Source organism: Gavialis gangeticus, unplaced genomic scaffold, assembly GCF_001723915.1.
Source record: "Gavialis gangeticus isolate Ggan-Ray unplaced genomic scaffold, GavGan_comp1, whole genome shotgun sequence".
Taxonomy (NCBI): domain Eukaryota; kingdom Metazoa; phylum Chordata; order Crocodylia; family Gavialidae; genus Gavialis; species Gavialis gangeticus.
In genome coordinates this window covers 203,610,284-203,633,344 of record NW_017729032.1, presented here as the reverse complement: position 1 = coordinate 203,633,344, position 23,061 = coordinate 203,610,284, and the positions used below count along the sequence as shown (strand labels likewise).

Sequence of the window (23,061 nt, the reverse complement as noted above, 5' to 3'; positions counted from 1 at the left end):
TTGTTTCGTTTTTTTTTTTTTTTTTTTTTTTTTTTTTTTTTAAATGTTCTGGGTGGTTTATCTTGGAAACTACTGCTTTCTTAACTGAGAGACAAATAGCCTACTGGCTTGGCTCCTGTGCTAACAGAAAGGCTGCTGGACAAGCCCATACAGTTCATCTAATATTGTATTTCCTATGGTGTTGAGCACTTCCCTACTGAGTTCAGATTTTAATTCTGCTGGAGTTAGTTACTGACCACTGAACCAAAAAAACCAACAAAGAAAACTTCTGTGAAGGCTCCGCTGCACGTGTAAAACTCAGCTACAGTCCTGTGGGAGGTGCAGTTTGGAACTGACCCACTCAGGGTAGAGTTCAGAGAAAAGTCTATCCTATCCTGAACTTCAAAGGGATGTGAGCGTTGCCCCTATGTCCAGGATGGCACACCCTGCTTCTGTATGCTGCTCCTGAAGGAGGCAAGGAAGATCAAGGTCGAGTCCTGCCTCCTCCTTTGAGACAATGTACACACTGTGGGCATGTGGCAGGAATAGTCCCTGTGCTCTCCAGAATGCAGGGACTCTGAATGACCTTGAGCCTTGCACAGTGGACACAAGTGGAAGGTTGGTTCCTTATACGTTGAATGTTCCTCATAAGGGCCAAAGATAATCTAAGCCAGACTGCCTGTGGTTTCCCTTACTGGATCCACTTCTGCATCTTTACTAATGCTTTCCCACAGTGTCAGTCACAGCCTTATCTGCTGCACACTTGCCTTTGTTCTTAAGCTGGGCAAGGAGAAGATGCTGCATGTAAAATACTAAGCTTTACATAAAAATGACCGTGTGCCATGAAAATGCTGTGAATGCAGCACAAAACAAATGACAACATTTCCTTGATCCACCTACTGGTTTTGTATTTCAGTGCTGAACGCTGCAGTGAGACACAAGGCAGCTGCACGTTATGCAAGAGAAGGCTTAATACACAGGAAGGCACCAACTCCTTTGCTTTTTAGATGCTGTGGTTCAATTGATATGAAAATGAAAGAGGAGAATGACTTTTAAGGAGAGATAGAGATAACAGACCAAAAAGAAAAAGGAATGAAGAACAAAAGAAATGAAAGTTCCTGACCATAGCTGCAAATGAAGAATTCTCCTTCTCTCACTGCCTCCTAGGGCACTTTTAATGCACTCGGGAAGAGTACTTGCAAAGTAATCATGTTGGAAAGAAAGTCTAGTGGCCTGAAAGAAAATTTACATGTCAAAACCAAAAATATACTTAGTATTCCAGAACATGAACGGGCTTTGGATTCACATTGGTTGACATGGTAACAAGTGGAAGAAAGACAGAACAAAAAATACAAGACGACAGACATCAGGTGTTAATAGGATGATTCCTTAAAAGCAGGATCAGTATAACGTATATCTAAAAATTTCTCTTCCAAGAAGGAAGTTCATGAACTCCTTCAAGGTACCCTAAATCCCATAGATTGCTTCCTGTATTAAGAAAAAAACATTTCTCCGTTTGCTTCTGGTTAGCTGATTCCAAGCTGTATCCTAGAAGAAGTCAGGAGCGAAACCAGCGAGAGAGAGTAAAACTGGTCCTAATTATGTGGGAAATTGCTTTACAAAACTCTCCATGTATTTGGAGGTGGAGGCATATGGATAGTGGAATGACTCTCCGCAAAGTGAACAGCTTTGCTTGGGCTTTCCGTAAAAACCAACCATTTCCCTCTCTGGTCACAGTACTCAGAATGTGAACTTCAGACACATGCACTTGGGAATGGAGCTCCCTTTTCAACTACAGCTAAACAAACAATGCAGCAGCCATTAATTGACAGAGATACCAAGCTATAGTTAAAGAAATGTTTTAAATCTTGCCTCCAAGTGCAATTGATTCAAATACAGAACTTGGTAGTGAACACACAGCTGACAAGTAATTAACACAGTAATTTAGCAAGGCAAATATTTTCACAGTAAAAAAAAAAAAAAAAAAAGGGAATTTCAGGGCCACAATTCCAATAGAGAATAGTTTGTTAATTAAATCAACGCTCTCTGGGGTGTTCTGTTGCTGCTGGTATATTTTAACAGCATTTCCAATGCCTTAGGTGCTGCCTACGCTGATAAAGAAAACTCTCCTTTGCCAGCCAGATCATTATTTTAAGAGGTCAAGGAATACAAGAATGGTAGGGTAAGAGATAAAACATGTTAGTAATATACCCCTGAATGCCCCTTAACCTGGCCAGTAACCAATAGTAAGTAGCTAACTTCCTAATGAGCATTGTGGCAGAAGTGGGTTATAGAGGAGGGACTTAAAGAAACAGACCATTAGATAAAAAAAGAGCACAGTGACTACACAAGATGCCAGGGGAAGGAATACAGAAAGAGTAATTGAATTCCAAGAAGAAAGAAAACAGAAGAGGCCTGGAACTGAATGGGTAAGAGAAACAGACCATCCTGTCAAGGTAGACTTTACTATCTGTTGCAGATGCAAGTTGGAAAGTGTCTCATGCAATAGCCAGTGCTGGGGGTTGAGTCTCTGCTATGCTATTTGTACTGCAGTGCAGCCTGAAGACATGCAGTTGTGCTGGAAAGCTTGTAAAGAACTTTTGTCTAACTACTGAGCTAGTCTAATAAAAGATATCACAGAAGTCTTCAAGAGGAGACTGGGCAGACATCTAGCTGGGATCATTTGATCTCAGCACTATTCCTGCCCAAAGTAGGATCTTTTGAGGTCCCTTCCAGTCCTTAATTTCTATGATACTATGATTCTGTGATCTACCCAAAGAACCTTGCCTGACACTGAAGTGAGATACTGCAGGAAGAGAAAGAGGAAGTGGTGTCAGACAGAGAGGAAGCAGCTGCTGATTGGGGAAACTAATTTATGTAATTATTATTTATTTATTGCCTAAATCTGTCAGCATCCTGACAGCTTCAGTCTGGTTAGTTTTGCTTCCGTTCAGGAGTGCCATATGTAGAAGACAGGTAAGCTCAGCAGGACTGCAAGGCCAAATCCAGGACTAACCCATAGAATGTAGGATAGGTAATAAGCTTGTAATTCTGCTTCTTGCTCCAAAGCATGCTTCCACATCAAAGAAAACTTATGGGATTACATGGTCATTACCAAAAGCATGCATAATGTAATATAATCTGTATCTTCAGTGTCAAAATGGATTAAGGGCATGAATTCATGCATCCCATTAGGGCCTCCTATTTAGAGCACAGAGGACATCCAGAGCCTTTTAAGAAGCAAAGGGATCCATGTTTGAACTTAAGTTAAATAAAATGGGCCAACCACTCAATTACTATAAGACCACACTACTTCATTTACACCAGAGCTACACCAGTCTGTACAAGATGAACATCTGGTTCATTCTATTGTTTTAGGCACTGATATGGGTGTGGAGCTGCCATCTAAATTGTCAGCTGTATATTGACAATTTTATGAGCAATTCATGGGACTAGTAAGGGGAGGTTAATGCATGTTGAGTTTTGAGACTTCGGTGCATGAATGCACTGATCTAACATAAAAGGGAGCTGTGGGAAGAACAAACAGGAAGGGGAAAACCGAATGAGATAAGGACACCCCGCTTTGAGGACCCTGAACTCCAATCTCCAAGATGTTGCAAGGCTTGCTCTGCTAGGGCTGGGAACTAGCAAATCAGACAATAGACAATGACAAAAATATCTGGGAATCAGAATAGTAAAAAAAAACCCCCAAAAAACCCAGAAAAAAAACCAAACAAAAAAACTTTTTAAAGGAGACTTTCCATGAAACAGGGTGGGGAAAGAAATGGTACATGAGCTACAGGGATGGACTATGGTGATCTACCATGATCCCCTTGTGTAAGACTGGCAAACACCTGGTATGTCTGGTTAAAGCGTGTTTAACCAGAGTTGCACTCTACTAAACATGTTGGTTTCACACAACTACTACTGTACTTTGCTTTAAGAATCATTGCTTACCAGTGGTTCTGCTTTTAAGGGAGCAGAACTGTAGAGTTTGAGCCTAGGTCAGGCCTGCTGAGAAAATTATGGTTGATCAGTGGGAACTACAGCCAAAAACTAAGGCTGAGGGTGGGATAATGCCACTCCAAAAGAAATGTGATGGCTAGATACCTGAGACCTGAGGAGGAGTTGTACTCAAAGAGGCCAGAATGGGGTCCAATGAGCAGTTGGCTCCAAAACTGAGCAGCATATATTTTACAGGAATCTATTTGAGTCAGCCAACATGATTATATATTTGTTATACATGTTTTCATAAAATGGGACTTTTTTTGTATATGCTTAGGGAAAAAGAGCTATTTAAAATATGTATACAAAGGTTTCATTTCTTCCTGGATTAGGTCTTCCTGGAATTCCATATCAGGAACTTTGTTTCTCTAGGCCCATTTCTAATTTTTAGCTGTTCTGTGTTTTTCTTCAGCAAGAAAGAAATAACATTTCACAAACCTGCTATTTGTTCAAGAAGTATATAGACTTCTAGAATGAAAATGGACACTTGCCCAGGCAGCAGGAAACCTGCATAATTGATCAGCCATTATCTTTGGTGTCACTGCATTAAAAGGGATGCCCTTATAGAGACTTTCAACAATGAAAAAATAGGTCCTGTAGCCAAGCAGACAAGGGAATAGGCATTTTATTTTGAAGTGGGCATGACTAAAATGCAAATTATGCCAGACAAGTAGTTAATTGTTTTCTATATATACTTTTTAAGGTTCTTTGGATCTAAAAAAGCTTTGTGATTTTTTTTCCTTGATTCAGGAGTTTCTTCAGAAAATTAAATAAAAAAACCAGAGGACTCTCACGTACAGATGAGTGCAGCTGTTTTAGATGCTTCTGAAATGTGTAACTGTTTAGGAAAGCAAGCTCTAAAAGATGGCATATCCATCTTGAAATCTTGAAGCCCTGGAGAGGATACTGTTAAAAATTATTAGGTGACAGATTTTCCTCATCTGTAAATGGCCACTGTCCCACTGAAAATATTTCATATGCATATTAAAAAATAGAAGAAGAATAATGGATTCAACAGCCAATAAATCAAAAGAGGGAAGAACACCATTATACACAAATTCATACTGAAGAGATCTAACAAGGCCTATTTAACAATCGCCAGCTGTTTCTGAAGTTCGATATTCTCTTTAGCTGACTGGCTATAAAAGGAGAACTAAGTCTTACCTTCACATAGTAGATCACCCTCTCTTTTATATTCACTTTGTATGTGTCTATGCCCAGCTCCTTGGCCAGCCGAAGAATGCGGTTTTGGGTAGGTCCTACATATGCACCACCAACATCTACATAATTTACTTGCTTGTTCTGTCAAATTAAAAAGAGCAAGAATCAGGATTTCTAGAGGAAGCTCTGCAACAGAAATCAGGTAGAAAATTCACAGCAAAAACAGTAAGGTCCAGATTCTCCAGTGCTATCTACATGGTGTAGCTTTTTACACCTGTGCATACTGAGGATACACTGAGGGCAATGCCAGTTCTAAACACGACCACTCCACTCCTTCAAGCAGAGGAGCTCATGGGTAACGGAGAATGCACTGTGCAAAGCAGTGTGGACCACATGCATAGTTAGAGGATTATGAAATGGCACTGAACAAGTGCAGCTCGTGGTGATGCTGCAATGGTACTTTGGTAACCGTCAATATTTTTCACCATGCAGGGTACTTGAAATATGAGCCAGTTACTGTTAACATCCAAATATATAAATTGTTAAAAATAATTTAGCCCCATCATTGCAGAATCATATGACATCATATCTCTTTGGGGAGAAGCAGCCTCCCTACTCTTTGCGGAAAAGTTTTCCCTGGACTTGAAAAGATAACAGGAATATACAGGTGTCCACAAGGCAAACCAAAGAGCAGACAGGCCTGTACCAGTGTAATATCCCCACCTGTGCAGATACTTATGTAGCCCTTCGCACTATAGTACCTGGGTCCTACATTGGTAATACCTGAAACAAATAATCTTTTCTCCAGCACACCAGAATTTGGGTATGCTCCTCTGTGCATATGTAACCTCCACCACTGGTGGTTGGCCATGAAAGAGCTATATAAAGAATTTGATCAATGTCAGATGCATTGAGAAATCAAATACAATTTCAGAGAGAGATGCGGCTGTTAGAAGGCAGATTTCCCAAGACAATAATTCCATTTAATACTGTTCATGGCAAGTATTTTAGCAAAGCATTTTCAGTGACATGGAGGGATGTTGTTGATGTATTAAGGTTTCAAATACAATGGTTGCTATTGAAATATCAATATTTACTTCCAGTTACCATACAGTGGTTTCTGACAGCAGGCCCTATATTTAGGCTGGGAAATAACTGCAACATTTGTATATCCCACTAATTAGTATCTCAAGTCAAATCATCTTTTTTTTTGACGACAGGCACTATATTTTGGATCCAAAGTATAGTACATTTTTAGAAAGGGACATTTTAGTACAGAGCATCTTATAGGAAAGCAGTAATACCAGTTACACCTGAGCTGAACTGACACAATGGCGTATGTCACTAACATTCAAGAGTTCTGATCTTATCTGGCCACGTATATCTCTGAAAGTTTGAATTATTTACTACATTGTAACTACTCAGTTCTGACCAGAAGTAGAAAAAATATACCATAAAAGCTATAGATCCTAAAAAGGAGCATGATTCTGTCCTGCAAAAAGATATAGCCCCAAATTTGCCTTAATAATGATATACGATTGATGCCTACCAATAGAAATATGTTGGTAGGTGCCCTGGGAATATGTTGTTCTTAAACAGCTGTTGCTGTTATATGGAATGTCACCAGTATACACAATAGGGAAAATATTTCCAGGGGAAACACTGCTGCTGAGTGGCTACTGCTCTTCCCAGGTGTTGCTGGAACTGGGCACTAACTGAATTTCCTTCTTAGAAACCTGTGTTCTCACAATACACTCCTGACATCACCATAACACCCAATAAGACTCAGCCTTTTTTGTATTTGCAAATCAGAATTATGGCACGTGCACTGAAATCTCCTCTGCAACTGATATGTCTAATTTTTGTGTGGGACACAAGGAACACTCAGTATTTCATGCACATGGAACAAGCACATTAACAACTACAGTACACACCACCATGCCGAAATGAAGTATGTTCTTAAATAAAACATCATTCTGATGATACCTACCTGAAAGACACCATATTCTTATGAAACTCTACACATCCCCTGTGCACTTCTTGGCAGTGTCCAATATGGCACTGTATGCCTGCAAAATTCAGTGCTACCACCATCCAAAAGCACTTACCCTAATAGTGAAGGTCCTTCCTCCAACTCTGTCACGGGCCTCCAGAACCACAACACTAAGGCCAGAGTCAGCCAGTAGTTTGGCTGCAGACATCCCTATGGGAAAAAGAGGCGCACGCTTATTTTAAAGCAAGCAGTTGCGATTAAGGTTACACAAAGCAAACTCAGCTTGCGTTTGTGCAGTACCTAGAAAGCTAGAAACCCTATCTTAGTAGGGACTCAGGTGCTACTGAAATACCTGTGAAATATAATAACGAAACAATATAATCTCAGTCAAGCAGACGTTCCAATTTCTTCCCTTCCCTATCAACTTTCTGTCCAATTACCAGCCAACAATATATCCTTGATTGTGGGGACTGATTTGAATGCATTGAGGTTTGCCCATGACAATTAAATGGGCTGAATGTGGATGCTCTGCAGGAGGAATTATTGTTTCTTCAAGTGATCTAATTGTGAGACCATGTGACAGAGATCAGATACACTATAGCACACTGAGAAATGAATCCTCTTAAATGTGAGCCAGGATTGTAAAAAATATTGCAGGTTTGTCAAACCAAATTATCCCATTGTCCGCAAGGCCAATTTGATACAGAGCTCCTTGAAAACAGGAAAGCAGCCTTAGCTGCCAGGACTTCTGGCAAAATATCCTGCATTAAGGAGCAATAATATTTTCATGAAGATTACACTATTTAGAAACATGATTTAAAAAAACCAGCTCATAAATACATAAAAACATGCTACTTAAAAGGCCAGATCGTGGGTCACGCTAATTTCCTGGACAGTGTGACTGTGTGCATGTTTTAAAGGTAAGGAGGATTGGTCATTAAGTTCCTGGGCAAAAACATGATCCTTAATTACAGAGGTAGGAAAAGATCCTTTGTTGAAAGCTAAAAATAAGAATATTCAAAGGCTTTATAATAAAACAAATTAAATATGTGCCTACCATGATTTCTGAGAACAATATAACATTCAGATCACAAGGTGCAGTTAATTTTTCCATTTTTTTCCTACTAAAACTTAGAGTAGTAAACATTTTCCATATTTATCCCATCTTAACATCAATCATTTAATAAACCATGCGCAACTCCAAAAGATAATGTATTTTCTATTATGAACTCCCTACATTAAGTGGCACTTTCTCTTGTAAAGATGCAAAAAATATGAGCCAAATCTTGGCAACTTAAACTGGTTCTTCCTCCATATAAATATTTGTTTTTGTGTCAAGGGACAGAGGTTCTTCAATCAAATATATAGGGGGTTATCAAAAGTAGACATCTTATGCCCAAAAAGCAGAAGAGGGATTAATCTATTCTATGAGAGATGATATTTATTAAACAAGCAAACATGCAGCAATAATTCTTTTAAAGATATTTAGACTGAAGATATACTTCTGAGAAAACAATTTTCTGTAGTAAGTTGCTGTAATGCTCAGTGAAATCATGGTACTGAACCATTTTGGCCCAGGTATTAAAAGAACAACAGGTTCAAATTCTAGTCCATTTATTATATGCATAAGAGGACACATAAGCACAATTCTGCACCCTGCAAAGGGTGCTGGTTCCATGGGCAGGAGTGTACGCGGAACAAATTGTGGCTCTTCCCCATGTCCCAGCCCCATACATCACCACTTCACAATCTTGGCTCTGGCCCCAACCCTGCCCACCCCTCCAGTTCCCAGACACCACTGCCTGCCCACCTGTGGCCTCATCCCAGCCACCTGGCCACACGTGCTGCCTGTGCAGGTCCCAGCCAGTCTCCAAGGAGGCCCCGGGGTTGGGGGCCATGATAGTGCAGGGCTGGGGCCCGGGGCAGAGCCCTGATCCACTCCCCACATGCATCTGCCTTCAGAACTGGTGCCCATCGCAGGGGCATGAGGACAATGGATCTCAACTGTGCCCCGGGCCACAGCCCTGTCAGAGCCCTGCAATCCCAATTCCATCCCCATGCCCACGCCCATGCCACTGTCAGATGTTGCCCCCACCCACCTGTGGCCCCATCCCAGCCTCCTGGCCAAGCCATTTAGGGAGTTTTGGTGAGCTGTTGTATGGAGAGGGGTTGCTGACCTAGCTCATGACAGCTCACCAAAACTCTCTAAATGGCCCTCAGGCCCAAATAACTGCCCACCCCTGCCCTAGTTACACATTTACTTCTGTAAGTGCTTAAAATATTAAGGCTTTTTCTGTTTTCATGAGATACACAGGATCATAGAAATAATTGATTAGGAAAAATAATGGTTATACCATAGCAGGGTTTGGAGATAAAGCTTAATGTTATGGTTTAATTTCAACACAGGGACAGACATTCAAAAAGCCTGAGACTGAACTGATTCAATCTTTGCAGGCTAGTCTAACCTGGCTAGACCAAATCACCTTCTAATGGTACACACATCCCCAGAAATGCAGGCATATGATTGCATTGGCTCAAACTAGAAGCCAGGGGGCACTAGAGCAGCCTTCCCTTCTATTCCACAGGGCTGAGCTGAGGGGGGCGTGGCCAGCCCCCGGCAGGATTAGAGAGGGTTTCCCCACCCCCTCCTTATCAGCTCTGTTTAGACAGTTTACCTGGCTGCTGTAAGATAGTATTGTTATGGACATTACTATCTTATGGCAGGGTAATTAGCTGTGATTAAATGCACATGTAGATGCTGACCACAGGTGTAAATTACACCTGGTCAGCCCAGCCAGCAGGGACCCAGATTCCTGCCTGCTACCTAGCCATACAGCTCCATACTTTCAGTACCCTCATGCCCCAGCCAGCCTCTCCACCACCAAACATTGCCACCTGGAGCCCAGGGCTGACTCCCTATGCCCCGTGCCAGCCCAAGCCAGCTCTGCCACAGCTTAAATTGCTTCTGTCCTAGGTGCACATGTAGTGCTGCACCTGGGAATAGATTACTTTGGCTTCAGAATTTATTGCTTTGAATTAACTGCATGTGTAATTAGCTCCACAATAATGTCTCTGCATCTGCACATGCAGCTCTATTAGTTCGCAGTAAACTAATAAATGCCACCATAGGTTAGTACTTGTAAAAACAAATACTAACCCGCAGTGGTGTTACTTACTATGCAGTAACACACGTGTAGATGTGGATGAGGCTTGCTGGGGCATGAGGTGGCTTCAGTAAGGGGGCTGCCTGCCAGCTAGCCCCCCACTGAAGCACATTTGTGCCCCAACCATCCACTCTGCAGCATATTGAGGCAGGTCAGAGCAACCTTGACTTGGCAGGCTGGCCTCCCAGGCCCCCTGCCAGCTGGGGCTGCTCCACCCCGGCTCAATGTGCTACAGCCCCAGGCGCACGCATAAACACACTACCCAGCAGCAATAAACTCTGGCACAATATCCACCAGAGTTTATTGTGTCACATTAATTGCACATGTAGAAGCACCCACTGGATACATCTACACAAGACACTTTAGAGTACTAGACTAATCTAATGCACAGTAAAGCATCACCGTCTACATGTGTGCAACAATTACTGCATAGTGTATTAGTCTAATGCACCACTTTCTAGTACCTGTAGTCACAGGTACTAGAAAAAGGAAGCATTAACTAATGCACCATACAGCATGTGTAGACATTGACCAGGAGCAAATTGCTCCCAGTCAGCCTAGGCAGCAGGGGATCACAGGGGGTGGGGAGAGCTGTACTGGCTCAGCAAAAGTTTTCCTCACCCCCCTCACTTGGGGCCAGCTCGATCTCCCCCCCAGCTGGGACAGAACTGCCAATGGAGCTGGAACAGCTCCCCCTCGCCCTCTGGAATTCCAGGCTAAGCTCCCGTGCCCCCTGCCAGCCCAGGACTGGTACCCTGGGGAGTCTGGAACTCCCCTTGGCTGCTGCAAGGGGGAAGATCAGGGCAGGAGCAGCCCCGGGCTGGGGCTACTCCTTTTGGGCTCAGTTTGCTCCTGACTGGGGCACACATGCAGATATGTGCAGGAGAGTGCTTTAGTAAGTGTGAATTTTTTGCGCAGAAAATGCAAGTATATTAATTGTACCTGTAGACATGTCCACTGAGTAGCAGCCTCACTTGGGCGCCTCCAGAGTACCAAGCTGGAGGCAGTACCATGTGGAGATTGTGCTGCATCCTTTTCTCGAGTATAACACTTGGTGTTAGAAAGAGTGTTCCCCCAATGTCCTTGGAAGTGTTGCTCTGCCTGTCTCTTCCACAGACTGGACAAATACCTCAAGTAGCTGGGGTTGAATGGAGCCATATTGCAACTTTCACCCCAACTAAACACAGCAGAGATTATGCAAGCCACAGCATAGCCCATGATTTTGACTTTTTATAAGTCAGTGGTGTGACAGTCGGATGTAGTGAGCCCACTGAAAACTAGCCTTGTCTGAGGTCTCAGTCTATTTGTTATTAGATCAGGATAAGCAAGGCAAGACAATCCGTACAGCCTCCACACGGGTTTCTATGGCAACCTCAAACCAAGCTCCATCTAGACACTGTACAAGAAAACTGTATTCCAATTGATTTTGCAGTTCTGCTAAAAGACCCTAAATTGCTGCTGTCAAAGATAGCACTGTCATTGCCTTCATGTCAGAAGAACAGAGAAACCTGATCAAACAAAACAGCCTCAAGTGCATCGTTATATGCAATATTCAGGAGGTACAGTTTGCACGAGACAGTAAAACTAGATAAGAAGATAGACCAACGTCAGGTGGCAAAGTATAAACCATGTCTCATAGCTGAAAATTACTGCTAAGAAATTATCCACCTGTTGAGTAACACTGAATTTGGGCTGTGGACAGAGGTACAAGAACAGGAAGCAGGCCTTTTAGCTCATGGGGAAAGAAGAATGGTTATATTCAAATAGGGCACAAAGCTAGGACTTATGAGAATGGAGTTCAATACCAGACCAAACTACAAAATCCCTGTGAGCTTAGGTAAATTACTTAATACACCCTGTTATCTCATCTCTATGCTTGTAAAATGGGAGAAGTGTTCCCTCTCTTACAGGACAGTTATGACAATAACATTCACTGGAGATTGTGAGGTGCTCAGATACTGCACTACTGAGGGCCACACAAGTAAGTAGATAGCTATAATATGTTCATTATGGAAGTATAAAAAGAAGAGATAGTCACTTTCTTTGAAAATGGTAATAGACAGTCAGGCTTCCCTTATACTTGGATACAAAACTGCTGATACAGACAGCAGCTGTCTGCTACAGACAGCTGCATGTGATACTGTAATTAGAAGTAATAAAGGATACCATTTTACAATGCCATATCCAGAATTACTGTATGAAATGCTGACCCTGCTGGAGTTTGCTATAGGCTTCAGGGGGGCCAGAGTTTCACTCATTGTTTCCAAGGTTACATCAAGAATATAAGCAGGCCAGACAATCAACTTCATTTGAAGGTGAAGAGTGGGCTGCCTGTAACCTGGAAGTGCAGTAGTTTCAGGTGACTTGCCTCATTGCCAAAAAGGCAGAAGAGCAGCATTTCATCCAGCATCACATCTTAATCTTGGACGAGGACTTCCAATGACCACGATGTCCTGTTTCTGCAAGCCCTTGTGCTAGATTCTTTGTAGTCAATGCAACTGTGAGATATCACCCTTGTAAATCTTTGTAGAAGTGTTAAACCAACTGAAAATATTAAACTTTTCTGAGGTGAGGGAGTTTTATGGGCCTAAATTTTGAAAAGTACTTTTAAGTATCAATTTAGGGCACTGAAAAGAGACCAGGTTTTCAAAAAAGGCTGAATCCAATCCTTTCAAAAATTAAAGTCTCCCAAACTGAGCACTGAAACCAAGGCATTCAAATCAACATATTTTTCCCTGCCCCCAATAGTCAGTTTTGAAAATGTAGGCCACAGGTTTTGTATGTTTAGTTTTGGTAAAGGTGGGTTGGTTGCTTTTTAGACAGAGTAATAACTCCATTCAAGTGTACTGGGGTATCCATCTAATTACTATAGCCAGGAAAAAGAATGGCTAAAGCAAGCAAAATTTGCTATTACTTCTTAAGATATTATGGCAAACAACATGTTTCACATAAAATTAGGTGATTCTTTTTATGAGAAGTTTCTAACCTATTAGAGCCATAGTGGCAGAGGGGATAAGCTTGCTATGGATCTGGAGACATAAGTCCATCCCTTACCCTGGATTTGTGCTGAAGGCTGTCCACAGTTGACCCAGCTGGCCATGGGTACTTAGTTGCATGGGCTAGGGAAGCAGAGGTTGCTGAATCTCACTAATTCCCTTGTGTGCCATTGGCTCCAGAAGTCAGCCCGTCTTAATCACCTTTGCCCAATAAGCTTTCTAGTTTCAGGTGGACAATAACCACTTAAGCTAGTATTGCAGTAGTCTGATTGCATCGCAAAGAATGATAAGACCATATTAAGTCATTTTTCTCGGCCTCTTGAAGGCTCAGATCAAGTGTAGTGGCTTCTTAACCTGGCAGAAGAAATACTATGCATCTGTGTCCAAGAAGGCAGTTTTCCAGAACCACCTTGCAGGAGAACTGCTCTTTTGGCTTGGTTCAGAATCCACCAAGGTGTAGTGGCTTTAAGCCCAGTTTATGGAAATGGGAATCTCCTCCCTTGCTTGCTCCGAGGGCCTTCTGGCTACAGGCAAGCAAAACTCGGGGGCATCCGAACCCCAAGCATCTGGGCTTGGGCCTGCAAGTAGGATGGCCACCAAAGGTTTTGGAAACATCTGAAGCCCCAGGTGTAGGTAGAGGATGTTTGTTGATAGTAGGGTCGCTTATGGTTCTGGACTTTTGGATTTGGAATTAGTCTGGGCTAATTTGGCCTCGGATACAAAGTATATATATATATATATATATATATATATATAAAATTAAGATATTTTTCTTAGCAATTTCCCTGGCCTTAATGGGCACAATTGTTAAGTTTTTCCTTTTTTTTTTATTTTAAGACACACCAATTAATAGGAAAGTAAAGCAATTATCAATAAATCTTTATAGCATTAAAGTTTCACTATAACAATGGGCTATTTCTGTGATTACATTTACAGCTTTACAGATGGCAAATCTAATTATCTCCACACAACTGAAAAATTAAATCTGGCAATGGTCATCTTAATCTCAGCTCTTATTAGTCAAACAGAAATCTTTTTGTCAAGTAAACGTAAACCTGTCAATGTAAGCTGGAACATATATGCATGATATCCTGGGGGTGAACCATTCCTTTCACCACCCAAATCTGCCTTGATTGGCATAGTGGTGACAAGGACTACAAATAAGTTTCAATCCATCCTGGCTCTTCTCTCACTTATGCCAGTGTATTGGAAGGAATTCTGCAACAAAGGCACTACAGTTAAACCAGAGTATAAAAGATAGTCAGAGGAGAATCCAGCCCGTGTTTCTTTCTTTTCAGGCTTTATAAAGTATCCATATAGGATCACTCATGAAAATCAACAGATTTAAGAATGAAAAAACAACTGTGCTGTTTAATTTCAAACTAAATTTACACAGGCCAGCAAAACAATTCAGCAGCGAAGAAAATGCTAACCATAAAAGGGCTGTGGCTTCTTTTTCAATCTTGCTTTATTAGACAATGCCACAAACTTAAAACTTGATTTTTACTTTCTTAAACACACTATTAATCTTTCTTCCAGCGTAGCCAAGATTAGGGGTTAAGAATAACAGTGAGGACATTTTTATTAATTTTTTAATTTGAAGATCATTGTTTTCTGTCTTGGCTAGTGCTAGTTTCTGGGATCAATTTACTTCTCTCCTTTTTGTTAATATTCAGACTGGTTTACTAACATTTTCAGACCAAAGGAATATAAATGAACTCTTTCTCATGATATAATAGTTACTTGAAGTGTATCACTCAAATGAATTCCAACAGCACTATTGCCTGAACTGTTTAGATGCAAACATTGTTCTGAAAAAGACAATTTCCCTATTTACAACATTAGGAAAGTATAAATGGGCAAATGAAAAGGATAATACTGATCATAAGCTGAGTTCTTCCTCACAGACTCATCCACTTTCATTTTTATGTCCAATTCTCCCTGCACTATCCTGTTAAAATAAAAGTATCAGCTAAAAATATATTGGATCCCCACAACACGTCTTGCAGGATCATCCCAGGGTATTTTACAGGATTTCTAATGGCACATTACTAAGTGTTTTGTGCACCAGATAGAATATCATTTAATATGTAGGAGTTTTTTCTACAGCTGAGTATGCATGTGAAAACTGTCAGTGTAACCTCAGGACATTAATTGCACAAATATCAGGACAGTCACAATCCCCTGAGCAACCTCAATGTTGCCCTACTCCATGTATATATTATACCATGGTATTTGGGATATATTTCATTAGTGCTGGCTATTTAATAGGCCGATGGGAATAAATACTACCCAGAAGCTCTCTCAGATATTTAGTTAACATTCCTGTCTATGCGGGATGTTAAACAACTTTTAGCTGTTTCAAAGATGTTGTGCAAAATCCAGAACTCAAGGACATGATATAGGTTTATGACACTAAGAGACTTTGAAGCCATTAAAAAATGAGTCAGTCAGCCATGTTTAGAATTTTCACCAAGTGCATGGCATATAAAAAGGGGTCATAATCTTCATTTAATAAGTAATCCAAGGGTAATTCAAGATACAAATATGGCTTAGATGTAGTGTCTAATTTATGCAATTGTTTTAGGACACCATGGGTGACAGAATACAGCTCAGTGAAAACTGCTGTGTAAGAATGTTTCTCTGTCTCTAATAATAATTTCTCCCTCTCTCTCTCATGGTAGAGAAAACAAGTTAAAACTATATTTTAGCAAACTCTGAATTGATCAAAAAGTAGTGTTTTTAACCTGAAAAACATGTCATGCATGACAAAATGTTATACCCTTACATCAAAATGTCAAAATACAGACTAATTAAATGATTCCTGTGTTCAATGTAGTTTGTGATTATAACATTCCTGAGTAACATATGAAAAATGGAAGCAAACAAACTGACATTTTGGCACATATTGGTCAACATAATGGGTCCACCTGTTTATTCGATGCTCTCTGTGCTATGGTTTTACTTTCCACATAATACACAGATTAATAACTGAATATAACAGGAACTCTGGAGGATGGTCACCTTTGAAATAAGACCCCTTATTTAGACATCCAAATGTAGCTTCAAGTACTTGCTTTTCAGTACCCAACTTGAAAATGTGTACCAATGACCATAATGGTCCCTAGTCCATCTAGTAGAGCAATATTGAGGAGTGCATCTTAATTGGATAGCCAAACAAAGCACAACATAGCCAGAAAACAGAGAAACAAAATAGATTAAATAAAAACTGTATGTAAATCTAGAAGGAACTCCAGGGAAATCAATTAAGTTACTGCAAATTTACACAGGTATAACTAAGAGTAGAATTTTGACCCAGAACTGTGCTTTTGACAGTGTATTTAACACTCCTACCCACAGAAAGGCCTGCATACCAAGTTCTGTCAAAACAAAAGGAGCAGTGTACAGCATAAGCTGAGCTATCATTACAGCTTGCAGACACCAACCTACGTTTCCCAATTATTCAATATTTCATACAGAGATCAAAACCCTTGAATGCATTATTCCACTGGAAAGCCTTTTGATCACAGATGATAGAACAGAAAATGCCAAGTCACTTAACATTTTTTTACCATGGAGAGAAGCTTCCATAGTCCATCATCTGTTTTCCTTCAATATAAAGTTTAATTGCTGTCCTTTATACATTTCTCTCTCCCCCTTCTAAATTTTGTTTCTTGGTCTTATTCAATATGTATCTGTGTAATAGGACATACTGTCATCTTCTGCTGGTTGCCAGCAAATTTGAAAGTCCATTTTGCTTAGCAGCAGGGTATCACGGACTACACAAAAGAGCAACCATATTATTATTTGGAACAGTAATTTCATCTCTGCCAAAAAGACGTAATCCTTGAGGCTATGTGCAAGCATGGCAGAGCATTTCTCTGTGCTACTGTATGATTGCACATTGTACTGAAGATTGCAGTACTCTAAAACAGAGGTTCCCAACCTTTTTTTTTTATTGGGTACCCCCTTCTAGATTTACCAGCTGCCTGTGTACCCCTACCAGGATATGTTTTATATTTTAATCCATTAAATGCCAATTATTATTTTAACAAAAATTAAATCCATCATTACACAATTTCTCCCACGTACTCCCCAGAGATGTCTTGCATACCCCTAAGGGGTACGCGTACCACAGTTTGGGAACCCCTGCTTTAAAACATTCTTGTGTGTAGGTTCTTGTTGACTTTCATACTCCTACCAGTTTCTGGCTCTATGATCCACATCCTTTATGCACCATGTAAATCAGCTATTCACAGTTCTGCATGCATACTAGTAAGATATTGGGCACCGTATGTTCAAAACCCTTGTAGTCAGTGGGCATGTCTACACATGCATTAATGTGCTTTTCCTAACGTGCATTAAATTTAGTACCTCCAATGTGAGGTACTAAATAAATGTGCGTTAGGCTGCCCTACCACAGTACCGAGGCGCAACGCACAGTATCCTATTTTACTGTGCATTAGCGTAATTGCATTTTTTTTTTACATAAAGCTTTAGTGTGCACTAAAATAGGCTACCGTGCCTTAAAGTAAACATGCAGACACACCCAGTAGGTTTAGCAGCCTCCTGTGAGGCATAGTAACAGAGTGGTCAAGGTCTTTCCACGTTTTCTTTACGGCTAGGGACAGACATTCAAAAAGCCTGAGCCTGAATTGATTTAGTCTTTGCAGGTTAGTCTAACCTGGCTAGGCTGAAATGGTTTGAAACCGGACAGACATTTTCTCTGGACTGAGAAAATTCAGGCACATGCCTACAGTGGCTAAGGCTAGAAGCCTGGGGGCACTAAAGCAGCCCTCCCTTCCCTTCTGCAGGGAGCTGAGCTGAGGGGAGTATGGCCAGGCTCCGGCAGAACTCTCATTACAGAGGTCTGCCTGCATGGTCCCAGGCTATTCCCTGCTGGCTGCTCAAGGGGCAGGAGTGTTGCCAGCCCCAGGCTAGCACTCTGAGGCAAGGGCGTGGGGGAGACGGGATGTATCTGTTGATGATATGGAGCTTTTCAATCTCCCTCCCTGCTTCATCATACCATCTCCAGCAAACTGACAGGCAAGCAGCCAGCTGAGGGCTGACAGTGATAACAGTCTTTATCACCCGATTAGCAAAACAATGGCCTCTCTCCATTACTTCGGACTTCTTAAACAGCTTACCTGTTGATTAGCTCCAAACAGCCCTAAGCAGTCACTGTTCTGGCTGCTCATCCCAGTGAAATTGGAGAGAGATACACACACAGTCACCTCTTGGCATTAGCTAGCATAACCTATGCCTAGGGTCCATGGGGCTAGGATCCCTGCTGTGGGAAGTGGGAGATGGGAGTGGGGTTCCTGCTTGAACAGTGAGGCGGGGTGGTGGGTATGGCAGGGGGAAGCCAGGCAGACCCTGCTGTGCCTACAAGTCTGCTGGAGCTCTAGCCAGAGAGCAGAGGGGAGGGGCCAGCCCTGCTGTGGAACAGAGAGCCCAGCCCAGCCCAGAGAGCATGCTGGGATGCTGGGGGACTCTGATTTAAAGTAAACCAGCAAGGGGTCTGGGACAGACATTGCATAAACTGGTTTGATCCAAATCAGTTCAACCAGGTTTATCTCAAACCAGCTAAAGCCATTTTCAAACTGGTTTATGTGCACTGAACATAATGTGTTCTGTTACAGGTTTAAACCAGTTTGTGTGTAATGCCTGTCCCTAGCCTAGAAGTGCAGATTCAGGCTGTGCTTCAGAGTTTATGCCAAAGACCACTTCCACTTGATTCATTTTTCAGTCAGAACCATCTCATTCAAATTACGGAATAAAAACAACCAGATGTGACATTACCCACATCAGTCCTTTCTGTGTGCCACTAATTACAAAAAAGGGCCTTAACCAAGCTAGTTCAATAGGCCTCTAGGCCACTGAATTGCCTTGTATATCATTAATGTTGTCGAACACCTGCTATTATAAAAGCCTGTTTTCAGCTGCTTAAAGCTTTGCTAAATCTGGGCTCTCAAGCTAAAATGATCTGTGCAATATATGTCTTCCTCAGGCTGACCTTCTGTGGAAATTTTCAGACAAAATGCTTTAGCTATTTCTAAAAGCAAGACTGGAGAAAAAAGACAATGTTTTATAATGTTAACAATGTTTTGGAGACTTTTTTTAAAGAAAGATCCCTGTGCTTTGGAGCAGGAACTAGAGATCTGGTGGTGCATTTTACTATCCCAATGAAATCCATCCAAACTGAGCTCAAGGATAAACCTCTAAAATACATTTCATACATGTTAAGTAGATATCTGCTACAGCATAACAACTAAAACCTCTACAGAATTCATCAAGCATCCCACAGGTCCTAGTGCTGACCAATGAACCATCTCCACAGTGACTAAAATTACTCCTTCCCTACATAGATGCTATGCAAGACCAGATGGGACATGCTCCCTCCATCCACGGCTGTGGGACTAAAGTATGACTTTGTCTATAAATTGCTACTCTGAACTGCTGTGAGTTGGGGTGGGACTGGATACTGGAACTGAGAAAAGGAAACCAGTCTCTTCTATACTATCAATGACTCCCTTGGGGTTGCGGGGGGGGGACCAAAGGGAAAGGAAACAACAACAGGAGGCAATGACAGGAGCAACGACATTGTCGGGAAGACTGGAGGAGTAGAAATGGACATGGAACCTGAGGCTGTCTTGGAATGCAGGCTGACATTGGAACTAGGTGGTGGATGGAACAAGATATAGAAGCCAGGGAGGAAAACTGGGGAATCCTGAGAGCCAGAGGGTGTATGAGGAAGCTGAGATGGGATGGGGGAGACTGTAGGGTCAGGACAAGGAGAATGGAAGGGGAAACCAATAGTTGAGATATACAAGAAAAGAGATACAAGGAGACTAGACTTGAGACTGGGTGGGCAAACCCAGTGTGGAGCCTAGAGACATGAGGACCCTGAAACTGGATGACAAACTTAAGTAGGAAGATTAGGAGCCAATGGAAGAGCAAACATGGCCAAAGGGAAGAGAGAGAGAATAAGGAGTGGAGGAAGAAACGGTGATTGCCTAGGAAGAAGACTGGAGATAAGGAGAGGGCAGAGGGACTGGGAATGGCTGGACAAGGAGATTTAGAATGGGGGAAGGAAGAGATTATAAGTGGTTGTTCATAAACCTGGGACTAGTACAAGAAGTCATGAGAGTGGAAGTTAGGACTTACTGGGGAAGGAGACCAGAAGCTTGTGGAATGGAGAATGGAACAAAACCCCATGACTATTGTGATAAGAATAATGGAGCCCACCCACAAGTGGTACTGTGGATAATGAATGCACATTTTCAATGACTGTGATGTATATAATTAGATTTTCTAATAGCAATATTTGAATTTGATGCCACTTCAAAGTCCTAAGAAAAGTAAACACCAAATCTTTCACCATTAGCTTTTCTCAGAGGAAGAATTTTCATTGCAAAGTCTTTTTGTACCTATGCTATGTTTATTCATCATTTTAATCCCACTGACAGGTTTTCAATGACTACAATGTCTCAATGTTTTCTGGTTTGCTCTGTTTCAGACTGCCCAATAGACATGAATCCAATGAATAAGCATCTTGAAGCAATTTATTGATGTCTGTGGTGATTGGAATGGGTAAAAGAAATGCTTATCACACTTTTCAAAATGGCTTTTTAAGTTAGGAAAGAAGAACAGCAGATTGAGACATATTCCCTAGGGCAAACAAGACCTTCTTAGAACCACACAGACTACATTCAGAATGTCATGCCATCACTGCTACATAAGAAAGTTTTTAAATCCATCAAGGGATGCTGTGGATGACAAAAGAATGATGACTATCAGAAAAATAAGTAGGCATTTTGGCAAAAGAAATAAATTAGGCAAGCTTGGGCATTTTCAACCAGCTAAGATATGTACAAATTCTTTTTTTTCTAGTGGACAGTAATGTTGATAATTTAATTTGCTAAAATATCTGTAATTATTTATATTGTATTTTATATTTATGCTTACTTTTCACAGAATAAGCCAAAGTGTGTAGATTACTAACAACGGTTCCCTAGTTTGGGAAGGAAGTTGGAAAACTTCATTACCAATAAAGAATCAGCTTCCATAAATATTTCTCAGTTCCGATTCAAAACACTTGTATGGTCACTCTTTCACAGCATTTTCAGAATTTACAAATATTTGCATTACATTAGGGAGAATACCTGAAAAATTCAAGATCTAGTGTTAGTGGCACTAGCCAGGCATAATATATTTTTGCAAAGCAAATCTAAAAGTTCTGAATATCATGAAGCTCAACAAAAGCACATTTATAGTACTGCACGAGGCACTGGATGAAGTGTAGAAAAGCCCAGTGTTTGGGAGAAACCCAGTCTTCCAGCAAATACAGCTCTTCTCAAAGGAAAAAAAAAGAGCTGTTTTAACAGATGTTTCTGTGACTGGCCGTGTCTACATGAGACCCTGACTGCGCAGTCATTACTGCTCAGTCATTTATTACTTGTATAAACAAGTACTAAATTAACTCTCAGTAACCAGAGTTACTGCACAGTAGCACCGCCAAATGGCTTTTTTGTGATGCTGACTGCACAGCAGCCCGAGATTACTACGCAGTAACATTGCATCACACCTCCTGCCACATGATGCTACTGCATAGTCAATGTCCCATGTACACATGGCCAGTGTCAAGCAACAGAACGTGTATGAGACTTGTGCCACCACCCCATACAAAGTCATTATTCAAAAATACTTCATGCTATGATGTCAGAGCAGAGATTCACTTAGACTCTTCTATAAATTTGACCTGCTCGTGTGGAAATGATGGTCTTAAACAAAAGTCATTTATTTCATACCCACACACAGGGTTTTTGTCTCTTAATTTGTTTTTTCCTACTGGGGAGAGCAACACAAGGCAGGGGAAAGAGATCTATTAAGAAACAGAAGTTCCAGTAAGGATATCTTTGCCAGTCCTCATTAAGATCCCATGCTTACTATTCTAGTTTTTTCAGAAACAAGATTCCCAAACTAAACTCTTTTATTGCCTATTCCCATGCAGTTTAATTTTGTTTTCATTCACTGCCTGTCCATTTACTCCCAAACAGAAACTGACTGATATTTACCCAATATTACCTTTTATTTTTCCTGACTAAAGTTCCTCACTTAAAATCAGTACCAAAATTGATCTTTCACCCCTCCCTCCGCAATAATTAGGTTCTACATAGGGAAAATTTATAAATTTGTTATAATTTCCAGGTCGAGAATCTAATTATTAGAGGCTTGCCTTGAATTTGTGCCCCTTCCACTGCTACAGCAGGGAAAATAAACTTTGGGGGTTCAGGTAGCACCCTTCCCCTTTGCCTCTTCTTCTTCCTCTAGCAGTCCCTTCCCTCTCTTACTGTCAGACCCTGCTCTCCTTGAGCATATGGAAATAAGAAGCAAATCTGAAAACACTGGCTGAGTCTATACAACATGCTGACTGTGCAGTCATTACTACGCAGTCGTTTAGAGCTTGTATAAACAAGTACTAAATGGCTGCACAGTAACTGGAGTTATTGTTCAGTAGTGTCACCAAATGGCTTTTAGGTGATGCTGACTGCATAGTAGGTAGTTACTACTGTGCAATAGTGTTGTGTCATGCTTCCTGCCATGCAATGCTACTGCTCACTAGTAACAGGCTACTGCAGAGTCAGCATCTTGTACAGCTGTGGCCACTGTCTTTGAAATAAAAAGTTACCATAAGCAAATTACTACAGGTATCCATAGACCTAGTTCATCCAGAATTGATGCATTTTACTTTTTTGGAAAC

General features: G+C 41.2%; 1 protein-coding gene across 1 annotated transcript in view; it reads right to left on the bottom strand.

The window, feature by feature from the left end:
* Nucleotides 1-23,061, bottom strand: part of LOC109302955 (amine oxidase [flavin-containing] A-like) — a 71,194-nt gene that overhangs the window by 36,796 nt on the left and 11,337 nt on the right. The window contains exons 2-3 of the mRNA XM_019524926.1: nt 7,254-7,348; nt 5,149-5,286 (exon numbers count right to left, since the gene is read on the bottom strand). Of these exons, the coding sequence (XP_019380471.1) occupies nt 5,149-5,286; nt 7,254-7,348 (233 nt within the window). The remainder of the gene's footprint in view (nt 1-5,148; nt 5,287-7,253; nt 7,349-23,061) is intronic.